The 12,508-nt window shown below is 40.2% G+C and overlaps 1 protein-coding gene across 1 annotated transcript in view; it reads left to right on the top strand.

Moving 5' to 3' along the window:
• Positions 1 to 12,508, top strand: part of pdgfc (platelet derived growth factor c) — a 47,964-nt gene that overhangs the window by 20,252 nt on the left and 15,204 nt on the right. The window contains exon 2 of the mRNA XM_071457748.1: positions 10,408 to 10,600. Coding sequence (XP_071313849.1) covers positions 10,408 to 10,600 — 193 coding nt within the window. The remainder of the gene's footprint in view (positions 1 to 10,407; positions 10,601 to 12,508) is intronic.

Below are 12,508 nucleotides of genomic sequence, written 5' to 3'. Positions count from 1 at the left end.
CCTTAAATTGCTACTCATGTCAAATAAGAAGATCCAGATACAAACTTGCATGGTTTAGTAAAGGCAGCCATTTGGCAAGTTGTGATCCTGGCATGTGTGCACAGATATTGTTCCCTGGGCTTTGGCATTGATGGTGGCAAGCATATGACTGGGTGGGTGGTTTTTGGTAGCCAAATAGTTTGGGAACCATGGGGCCGTCAGTTTGAATCCTGTGAGAATTTCCGGACAGTGAATTAGACACACTCTCAACCTTTTTTAACAACTGCTGTCACAGTGCTTTTGACCAAAGCAAGAAACCGTGGCTGTAGTGGGTAGTAACAGGCCTGTATCTGCATGAATGTACGATGTTACAAGAAAAGAGCAGTTGCACTCAGCAAACCCTCCCTTAGTAAATACATAGAGGTTGAAAGGAACACACTTTCATTACCCTGGATTCTACACTGCAGCTCCTCTTCTCTAGACAGCTGGGCCAAAAGGTTAGAAAGGCTTGGTGGGGTAGCAGTAATTAGAGATCCAGGGCAACCCGCTTAAAGAAATCGATCTGTATCTGAAGGCAGAGCCAGAGACTAGAAAATGTTATTCTTAAAATTTTATTTTACTTGTCTCCTTGTCTGCAGATTTGGATTCATCATTCAATTTGCTACAGCTGAAAATCTCATCAGACGTCTAAAGGCTTTGTTCAGATTTGCTTGCATTGCTCCAAGCACCTTAAAGGGTTGCTGAGAGGTTATGTTTGCTGTGTAAAATGTATGATTTTTTTGGGAAGTTAGACAGCTGTTGTGTTTATATGACTATTACTTAGTTGTTACAATGCTTTAAGCTAAGAGCCAGGGGATTTAGTACAATGAGCACTGGGAGGTCTATGTTACTAGGATTTTCCTGATTTAAGATAAGATTAAAGTAATGGGACAAGGGGGGAAAGATGTGTTAAGACAAACTCGCCCAGTGTGTGAATTTGGCAGTTATCCAAGCTGCAACCTAAGCTTTACTGAGATTCCAGAGCAGATATGTGCGCTCCCAGATCAATTTAGAAATCATTAGTTGAAAACATTATTGACCTCTTCCAAGCTGTTCATTGCAGGTTTGAGAGTTTCTGTCTTGGAGCCAGGGAGCTACAAAGTGAATTTTGATCAGCTATCAATCCTCTCAGCTACATTAATTTCAAAAACTGGATCTTTGATCAGTCTTAATAGTAGGGTCTGGGGCTGGTATGGCAAAGCTGTCCTCCAATCTGGCTTGCCACAGATCAAACTGTAATTTTCTCCAAACATCCAGCTGTCCAGCTCACAGATGTGACTACAAAGCAGCCTGGAGCTGTCGTCCACAGCTGTGGCGAGAGGTTTAAAAAAGACGTGGTTCATCTGTCAACGCCTGGTTTCCAGCCAGAAGGGGAGGTTAGGTCCGTCTCCTAATGTTTGTGAGAAACATTTCACAGCCATTTGACTTTCTTTTTTCTGCTAAACTATCAGTCCATCCACTTAACAATAATTTACTTTGATACTGATTCTGAGTTTGACAGCTGACAAGGAAATTGAAGTTGATATGGGGAACCCTGTATTAATGACGGCACAGGGCTTGATTGTGATTTGAAGAGAGAGACAGGGAGAGACTCACAGGCCTATACACAGTTGTAATTTGTTGTGTGGCCCTGGAGTCAAACAAAAATGAAATATATTTGTGCAAATAAGGTTCTTGCTCTTAATTGAAGCCCTTGGCAACTGTTATGGTTCTTGGTTATTACCAAGCACTCGTCTTGGTTATTGCTGTCCCAGAGGTCATTTTTCAATTAAGGTCAGTAGTATTGGGATGGCCTTTTACTTCAGATTTTTTTTATTAGTGCCACATTATGATGGCCATCACTCTTTTGCCACCTGTGCAGCTGTGTCAACACCACCAGATGTTTTGCCAAAACTGAGCAACAAACCTGACATTTACTAGAGTCAGTAATCATCTTAAAAGATTGTCACTTTAAATAAGAGAGACTCATGCTGAATTTGCTGGTAATTGTTGTGAAGTTTATTACGATTATATTATTATTATTATCATAAATAAAAGAAGAGTAAAACTGAGCCTGGATGGGTTTATTTTTCACTTTATGACTGATTTTGGTGCTGATATCATGTCTAAATCCAGGCTCAGGGGTTCAGACACAGAATTCCAAAGGGTCAACACAAATGGACGGCTGTAGTGAAAAGACTGACACTCAATCTTCCTTTTTCTGGATGCCAAACACAAGTGTGGGCACTAATTAGAGGCTCTAAGAAATCATTCAGGGGCGGGGAACCATTGTAACCTGAGGAGAGGCTGTTGTGTGGTGACGAGTTTCATTTTCTGCGCTAAGTCCAGCACAGAGAGCCTGAGGGGTTGAAAGCCTGCAGTTTAGCTTTGGTGTGTCTGCTTTTTCGCACAACTTTGCATGTGCTTTCACGTCACCGTGCATTTACGATCATCAACAACCTGCAGCTGTGGCTTTACAAAACCTTATCACAATTTGTAATCGTTTCTCAGATAACACTTTGTGGATTGCATTAGGGATACATTTCATAGCAGTTATGGAAGTTAAATCCTGCATGGGCTTGAGGGCTTCTTGTGAGTCAATGTAGGCTGTTTTTATGGAAGAATTAACTGGAAGAAGTTTGTATTTTAATTATTTTTTGGCTAAATTTAAGGCTCATTATGTTTGGTCTTTAATATTTTTTCACCCATAAATATTACATAAGTAAATACATGATTTTGAGTTACTACTTCTTAACAGTTAATACAAGTGTAGTCTGTATTTTACCAGAAAATGATATCATGTTTGAGATCCCCTTTTATAATACTTAAAAAAGCATTGACACAGACATGCATGCATCCGTGTGCGCAAGCGCGCACACACACACACGCACCCACACACACACGCACGCACGCACACACACACACACACACACACTAATGGTATCAGGTTGGGCCATCTGATATGATCCGCAGATGTTTTGTTTTGCCGCAGCAGGTGTCAACAGATGTCCCTCCTTCCTACTTGGCCAGGTTGATCTCATGTAGAAAGACTACCCTACAGTCAGACAACCCATGGGTACAGCAGCACCCCTCGTGGAAATTATCTGCCCTGCTGAAGTGTTCCTGAGCAGGTCATTCCCACCCTGCCCCCTCAAGGGTCACTGGTCTGGCACCGCTGTAGATGGAGCAGCATGAAAATGGAGGGGATCAATAAACTATCACATTATTATGTTGCAACACAGCAAAACCAAAAGGTGTTCAGTCCTTTTAGTGCTGGGACTGATTAAATTTCTTGAGACTTCCTCTGACCTTCGACCTCTTCACATAAAAGTCTTTCACGGGTCATAATTGTCCACCTGTTGATGATAGGAATTAAAGTGTAAGAGGCCTGAATAGAGACGTAGACAGAAGAGAGAGCTGTACTCTGGTGAATAAGTCACAATTAGTGTTTTTTTTCCCTCTTTATCAGTGTGAAAGCATAGAGAAGAAACACCTTGTCTGAGAGCTTTGCTTTCCCTGTTGTGGGTGACAGTACTATATGTACTGGTGAGCCCCCTAGAGGATTGGGGACCAACTGCATATTCACTCTCTTGATGTATAGCTGTGTTACTGAAGCTTTTTTTGATACAATTGACATAATATCAAACACTAGTATATGATTTAAAATAGATGTACTGACTTAAGTATTGATGATGGTTGTTTACTTGACAGCCATAGATGCAGGACAGTGATTTTGGATTCTCTCCAAGCAGGCATATCACGACTCTGAATCATACATTATTAGCATCATCATAGGTTTTATTTGTGGGGGGAAAAAAAGTGTCCAAAGCACTTTTCCAGTGTGACTTAAAATAAATAAGCAAGTTAGAGGTCTCTTGTTTTGCTCAAGGGCTCTTCAGCAGGTCATTCAGTATTGGCAGCTGTGGATGGACATGGTGATCAATATTATCTGTGACGTTCTGCAATGAAATGTCGTCTAATCCCTGGACCAGTCATGTGTGGAGATAAGCAAAGGCTTAGCAGCTTTGCCCATGCTGTCAATCAACTGTGCTGGATTTAAAAAATCTTCAAATGTATAGAGAGAATAAATGAATACTTACAATCAAAATACATGTGCAAACATATACACACATATACAAATGTATGAACTGTGACACACATTACATGCATATGATAAGGCTCTTGGTATAGACAGCCCACACTGGATCACACTAAATACCTACACTGTATAAATGATCCTTTACAGAGACTGAACATGGAGTTGAAATGGATATGCTAATATGTTTTAATATACTTTAAGTACTTAAACATACATGCATTAATTCATCAGTCTTTCCTCCCTTATTTAACTCATCTCTGCAGGGAATTTTGATGTCAAACCTGTTATGCTTCCTCTTCAGCCCAACACACAGGAGCATATGCCTGGCAGATTAAATCGCTGCAGAAGGCTCCCACGCAGCCAAATTATTTTTTAATGGTATGAAAGATTCCCATGGCATGTTATAGCCCTTTTTGCCCGACTGACTGTAAACCCAAAAGCAATAAATATCCTAAGCAGGGTCGGGAATTTACTGCACCTGTAGTAACCACTGCACCGTCTTAATAAGCAACAGATGTTGTAGTGATTGCATCGAACCTGAAACGCATGCATTGAAAAAAGGGAATTCTTTGTTAGGCACAGTTTCATCACCTGGCCAAAGCTGCTTCAACCCTGTTGCTCAGGGCCTCACATTCATTTTGATCAGCAGGTAACATGGCTGAAATTAAAAACAATTTGAATTAAGTGTCACAGTGACTCGGCTGTCGATTTCCAGACAGGAAATAGCTGTCGTGAATGGTTACCCGTGATGCAAAAGGCTGCTGGGTGAACACGGTGTAGTACTGGACCGATCTTTAGCCCATTATGTGTGAAAATAATCATTTGACCAACTTGTTGAGCAAATACAACCCTGTAGCAGTGTAATCCATACCTATTTGATTTCATTTGGGAATTCATATATTTCTTAGTTTAAGTTTGAGTCAGAACCAATTGAAAGAGAATCTAATGGCCTCAATGTTCCTCATTCTCCAGAAGAAAGCCAGAGCTATGTCTACCTGATAAACTCCAAGGCTAAGACATGTGTAGTGAGATCAGTGAGACACTGTAATGATATCACGTGAAGAAAGATGAATTTAGTGAGCCTAACAGAAGCCAGAGTGGAGGGTTTTCATTCCTCCCTTTGCTTTAATATGAGAAACATGCAGCCGTCAGGATAAAGGGGCTGCTCTTATTAGTTAATCTTTGCTTGAAGGCATTTAACATTTTATAATGCATCTGGGTATGCATGCACATAAGTCTGCATGTCTGTGTCAGTGTATATGCATAGGGCTTGTTGGGGGGGGTTGTGTGCACATTTCAGAATCCACTGTGCTGTATGATCATTGTGCAGTTTCTGTGTATGTTGATATATATTACTCTTTTATTATTGTCTTTGTTATTATCCTTACAAGTAGTAACAGTAGAATTAATACAGCTTTACACTAATGTTACTGTGCAGATGTCCATGGCTCTCTGCTTGCACACTCCAGTTTTGTTTTGGCAGTGGAAAGGTTAATGTTTAACAGCATGAATGTTTCACCAACTAACGTGTGAACAAAGCACAATGGCTGCACTGTATAGGCCCCTATTTATTCAGAGTCACTTCCTCCCTTAATAGTCAGCTCTACTTTCCTCACAGAGGAAAAAAGTAGGTCAAGGAAAAGTCATGTTTGAGGTAATTCACTCTAGGGGACCGCTTCTCTGATCATTAGATGACATTGGTTAACCCCAAGAGTGAGGTCATTTTCAAGTCAAAGTTACGCCCAGAATCCACCCTGACTGGTAGCGTGTCTGTGTATTTTACAGTACACAGAGGGTAAATCAGAGAGGGAGGATATCAGTGGGGAGGTTGAAAAGAGAGATGCATGAAAAGACAGTATTGTTTATAAAAAAAAAAAAAAAAAAGATCAAGAAATTCTTCAGGAAAAAAGGACGGAGGCTGTTTTTTTCAGGGTTTTTTTTTTTCGTTTTTTTTGACCTTGCGGATTCTCCTTTAATCAAATATTGGTTTTCAGATGATGTACTCTGAAGGAGCTCACTCTTAAGGGGTTTCTGCTTTGATGCAAGTGAACAAAAGATCCACAGCGAAGAATCACTTGGATAGTTCATTCTTGAGCTTCTTGCGCAAAGACCTGAACAAATGAGGAATGCTAACACATTGTTCCCCCACCCACTGAAATTACTTGTGATGAGAGTGTAAGGTTTAAGGTGGATGTTTGCAGACTTTTTGGATTAAGTATGATTTCATCCATGCACTTCTCTGGACTACCTTTTCATCAGGACCTAATGCTTTTATTCAGGCCTTTTTGTCTTCTTTTTCCTCTTTCTCTGCAACATCAAGCTCAGACTTTCCTTTCAGATTCTCCCCTTAATTACAGTCATAATAAAGATGCATTTCAGTCAATATTTAACAGATTTTCCCAAGCAATTATGTACAGAGAGCGCCAGAGAAAAGCAGGCATCTATTTACAATTGTGCAAGTAGATTTTTTTTTTCTATGAATACCATATGTACATGAACTGTGACACATGCAATACAGTACATCTTGAGTCATATATTGAAGAATCACATATTTTTTTCACATTATTCATTATATACTTTATGAGCCTGTATGTTAGAGCCCACACTAATGGGGATGTAATTAAAAACATGTCATTGTGATGGAGGGCCGAGGCTTAATAGCATGAAAGCTATCGGCTTGTTTCCTCCTGAGCCAAGCAAATGGATATAAAAACAGTCAATCAAATCTGGTCTGTTGCAGCTACTTGCACCACAGATTAAAAGAGCAATCAGCTGTTGTTTCTTTTTTTCCTGTAATTTCTGCAAATACATCAAATAAATATTGACTCCAGCTAGAAAAAGTTTGGTAAATTTATTTGAATAGTATCATGCTGTAATAACCCCCTGAGAAAGGTGTAGTCCTCAACCACATAATAGTGCATGTATGATTTTGCAAAAAGTGTGATTTGCCAGGAGAAAGTAGCTCTCACTTGGTAAGACAGTTTGTACTTGAGGCCAAACTCTTTGCACAGTTATGAAAGAGCCTGTTCATTGAGAAGTCATGCCTGGGCTTTGTTTTTCTTTGCATCTGGCACACTGTCATTCAAGTCTGTTCCCACCTGGCTCGCCACCAAACCTGAATGAAAACATCAAAGTGAACCTGCAATCTCAAGTAATTGTTCTTTCGAAAAGTGTCAGTGATGTTTTATCCGCACACTCTGTTGATAGACAGCATCAGTCAGGATGCCAGGAGAGAAAGTGTGGATGACATCAAGGTAGATCTCGACAAAAATGCTGCTTTTATCTGAATAAGTGTAGAGTTGGATACTGTTCTCAACAAAAAACTAAATGAAAAGAAAAACCAAAAAGAAAAAGCACTGATGCCATATCATTTTTTGTTATAGGTAGATATTAATGTATGTTAGAAAATAATTATTGCACTCTGAAAAGCAAATGTGAACAAATATTAAATAGACAATAACTGACTCCTTTGAAAATTCATGTGCAACAGTTCAAAAATGAACCATTTGCTAAAACTCTCCACTAAACAGCGGTTGTCCTTTCAGAGGGTAGCAATCATAACCAGACGCAGCAGGCCTGTCAAGCTTTGGATTTCTCCACTTGTTGAAGTGGTGTGCATGAGGCTGTAGAAAGACTGATATTCTACATGTAAAGAGTTTCTTACGTTCACCAAAAACACAGGTTAGCCCTCTATAAGCCTTTTCTCCTGTAATGTTACCAGTAGAAACATACTGCTTAAAAATGTGAACAATAGAGCACAAATCAAACCCCTCTCTTGCTTGTCCAAGCACAGCATGTAACCCAAAATGGCCAAAATAAATGTGTAAATAGCCAAATGTGCAAATAGCCCATCTGCCTATCATTAATGTAACCATCAAGTGTATATTATATAAGACACTTTTTACAGATTTCTTGTTTTAAAACAGGTCAGCTTAAAACTTTACCTCATGATGAAAACATTAACTAAATTAGTTAGCTAGGTGATCAAATCTGCCAGCGACAGCTGGAATTTCAGCCTGCTTTTGTCTACCTCTAAGCCACATAAGTCCCATGTGAGAACAGAAAGCTAAGCAACAGAGGGGTGAACTGTCAATTCTCGTTTCTCACTTTAAATGATCAGAATTCGCACTGCTAGAGAAAAACAGACAGTGCCCAGCTGAAGTTGGTTTCTTATTTTCAGTGACCACTCCTTTAGACAGACTTGTTGTCCTTGGAACCATCCTTAGAAACTCAGAGTCCCTGTGGAACTTTTATTTGACACTGTACAGGGTGAGCACAGGGCACAAACTTAACCTGCCTGTGTTTTTGTTTCTATTGCAGGCAAATAACCTCAGAATGAATCATGCCGCCGGGTATGAATCACATCCTTAAATCAAATTTATGACAAAATAAAGAGTAATCAAGCTCAGAATGTGTTTCAAATATAAATTTGACTATACAAGTTGCACTAGGGAAATGGTTACTCATCCGTTTAATGCAGTAACAAATTTGCAGCAGCACACTTCTTCTCTGAGCACATTAAACCCCTGCTGCTGGTTCCTCTGGCAGCTGGACATATTGAATTGGTTTATGAATATTGAATGATCATCAGTGGCACCAAAATAAATACCGCACAAACAAATTGCGGTCAGGCTGGGGACAGAGTAAATTTATCAGTACAATCTCTGAGAAAGTCATCAACATTTCAACACAGCATGTTGATACTAATAACAGTATACTAAGTCAGTGTTTGCATTTTGTTAAACTGATAATTTTTGTTATGTGAAACAAACTCTTTGAGTGTTGACAAGTGTTCCATGTGGAATTTAAACACTGAATCATAAAAAAATGCTGGGGTGCAAGTGTTTTGTGGCCTCTGTATTGCATTTCAAACAGTCTCATTCTGCATTGCTTAATGGTTCTAGAGACAAACCAGAAAGACATTTTGCTCTCTTAAATGTAGCTACAGCAACACAACATTTTGTGAAATGTCCTTATTTTGTCGTATCAAGGGTCACATTAGAAGATCTGTATCAATTTCAGCTTCAGTACATAGCTCAGCTAAATTTTCTCAGCCTAGCTCACCTCAAATATTGGCAGCAGAGAAAAACTGTTTGGCTTAGATTCTTGAGGAATACTAACCAAAAAAAAAAAAAAAGGTTTCTAATGTATGTGCATTTCACAGGTAAACACTGTAACTATCTTGCATTTTAGACCAGTGATGAATAAGGTGACTGTTCATCACAGTTACATAAAGGTATTATGTTATTATGAAAATTATTGATGCTACATGCAGCCCCCTTAAGTGTATTGTGTACTGTGTATTTATTTTTGATTGCTTAAAATGTGAAAATGGCATAAATCAGTCCTCTTATGTACTTACATTTGATCCATTATTGTACCGAAATGGTCCTTTAATCAGAAGGACTTCGGGGTGTTGTCATTGCAATGATTGTGAGGCTCAGGTGGAAGTAGCCTGGCAATTTTTCTTCTGAAGGTGACAGGGCCCGATGGAGCCCTGCAGGACTGAATGACAAGCTTCATCACAGTGATTAAAACCCTGCAGTTGCTGGCCCCAACAGGCATTAATGGCTTTATGAGAGGAACGTGGTGAAACTCATCAGGCTTTCCTTTGAGCTAATGTTTTAGATTCATGGACTCATGATAACAACACACAGTTAAAAACAAGACCATACACATAAAAAGTCAACATACATGTTTATGATTGTATACTTGTTTAGTTTGGCTTAGATTCTTGAGGAATACTAATTTTCATCTTCATATTTCTGTCGCTGTCAGAGCAAAGCCCTGAGTGAGACCCAGCTTCAGGTCCAGGTTTCCTTTCATCGGGCACCAAGGCGTCAAATTGCCAAATAATTCCTACATATCTCCCAAGCAATTTTTGTCACTCAATCAAGTCAAATAAAAAAAATAATATTTCAGTAATTGTAAATGTTCTTCGATGTCTTTTCATTTGTCTGAGAACTTTGAAAGCAGGTTGTCTCCAATAAACAGAAACAGCCTTAAAAAGCTTTTTGATATGGCTGCATGAGTTTTTGTAAGTGTCTACAGTGTGTTGCATGAATTTGTAATCTGGAGTCATTCAAAGAAAATAGCCAGAGGGAGTCATGAATTCCCTCTTCAAAATGTTCTCCTTTTTAATTGAGCACCATATACCAGATTGGTTATGATCTCAATTATGAGCTTTGTATGCAGCGTGTCTCAACCAAGCCATACTTAGTCAAATTATGCTCATTGATTACTCCTCTGCTGTCAGCGTACCAATCACTTTAATGACATGCCTTATTTGTTCTTTTTGGCTTCTGTTTAAGGAGTGCAAGATTCCCATCAGGAGAAGATCACAACAGTGTCCGGAGAGGGCATGGTCCACAGCCCAGACTTCCCACACACTTATCCCAGGAATACTGCATTGGCCTGGAGGCTAGTGGCCCCCAGCAACATGAGGATCCAGCTCACCTTTGATGAGAGGTTTGGTCTGGAGGACCCTGAAGATGGCATATGCAAGTAAGAGCGTAGATAGTGCACTGACACTACTATCTCAGCATAAATACAAGCAGATCAAAATACTTTTTCTTTTCTTCATGAAGGAAGAATACACTACATTTGGGGACAATCGTTATCTCATCAATAGTTCCATGCTGACAGATTACACAAACACACGGACTGATAGCAGTAGACTGGTTTTTGAAAAAATAAATATTTCTGAGTAATATGATGTAATATGTTACATTATTTTGTAAGATGTTCCTGTCCTCCAAATAGGCCAGCTTTCTGGGTCAATGTAATGTGGGCTAAAGCATTAGCATGCACAAACAATATCATCAATGGATCAATTTTCCTTATGACTCATGTGCCAACCTCCAGAAAACTCAGTGTATTCTTTGAACAGTTTACACAGTTAAGTTGGAAAGATAATAAGTGTAGATTTCACTTCAGAAAAGAAAATCTTGTCTTAATGTCTTCATTTCACTGCACTCATGAATGCAGGACAACCTCCTCCAGCAGTTAGAGGTAGTAATGTGCAGTGTGCTTGCTTGGCCAGCTCTCATCAGATGTGGTCTTCCCCAGTTGGCATGCCAGATACATGTTGGTCTGCAGTTAAGACGTGTCCTGCCTGTGTTGGAGCCCATCTTTAAAGATTTAGAGTCAGTGTGTGGCCATTTGTGAAATTACCTTTGGTCTGCTGTGGCAGCTCGTGAATATTGAAAACCCAGCTGCAGAGTGATTTGTTTAGCCCAAGACACCACGGTGACGTTGTTCAGGCCGGTGTATTTTTTTTTTATGTAGTCAATATTTTTAGCTGCTCACGTGATTGTTAGAAAGACACGTGTCACCGTCTGACCGGCAACACATAAACACACACACAAACATAAACACACACATATACATTCACTACATCCTCTTCATTATTGAGGAGCTCACTTTCAATTACTGCCTGGGTTTGCCTCTGTTTCCATTCAATTTAAATGGGGATTCCAAGCCTCAACAATCGATTGAGCCTCTGTGCATTACGCTCAGTGCCCTGCCATCAGTATATCACAACTGACTGGTTAGCATCGAGGAGCTCAATCAGGGAAAGGTGGAGAGGAGCTGGGGGAGGGTGACCTCACTAGTCATTCCTGGAGAGCCCCCTAATGGATGGCAAGGTGAACAACAGCAGCCGTTTTCCACAGAGCTGACAAGGGTTGGATGAGGGACGTGGCAGCACAGGATGAGCAGTCAACTGAAGATAGGAAATTAAAGGAGTATGTGGCTATGAATCAGTATGCCTCTGTTCCAGTGTCAGTTGTTGTGCATTCAGTTACACTGATCAGTGAAGTGTTTCGGATTCTGTTCTGTTAAGAGATGGGTTGCAGCTGATTCACTTGTCTAAAGTGCTGTAATGTGCTGCCATCCAGGATTAATGCCTCTGTTCCATATTATTCTTTCCATATCATGTCTGGTTGTTGTCAGCAGAACTAAAAATCAGAATGTGAATGCATGTAATTCGAGCCCTCCTGCACACCTCTGAGGTGGGCCGGGTTCCCGTTGACGAATGAGGTTATTGTTGCTGTCAAAACCCCCGTGAGGGGAAAGTTCCACAGTGGGGCAGGGTGCAGATTGACAACTTTTGTGGCGTCCTGCCCTCACAAGACTGCACTAGTCAGCGTCCTCGGGGAGAAGGGCGAGAGACAATAACAACATCCTTTTCCAGGGTCATGAAAGTCACCGCCATGTCTGTTGCTCCAGCTCGGGCATTTTTCATTCTCCTCGCCACCCCCACCCCACCGAGATCCAACAGGTTTTGATCAGATCTCAAGATGCACACTCCTGGCAGTGGTTGGTAGACAAACAAATGCAGGATAAAATCACAAGCTGAAACAGACACAAATTCATAAGTTTATCTACTTGTCTTTCTCTTTTCTCACTTAA

The sequence above is a fragment of the Trachinotus anak genome, unplaced genomic scaffold (genome assembly GCF_046630095.1).
Source record: "Trachinotus anak isolate AG129_WGS33_773 ecotype Australia unplaced genomic scaffold, CSIRO_AGI_Tana_v1 ptg000021l, whole genome shotgun sequence".
Taxonomy (NCBI): Eukaryota; Metazoa; Chordata; class Actinopteri; order Carangiformes; family Carangidae; genus Trachinotus; species Trachinotus anak.
Note: the sequence above shows the minus strand (reverse complement) of the source record. Positions and strands in the feature narration are given on the sequence as shown.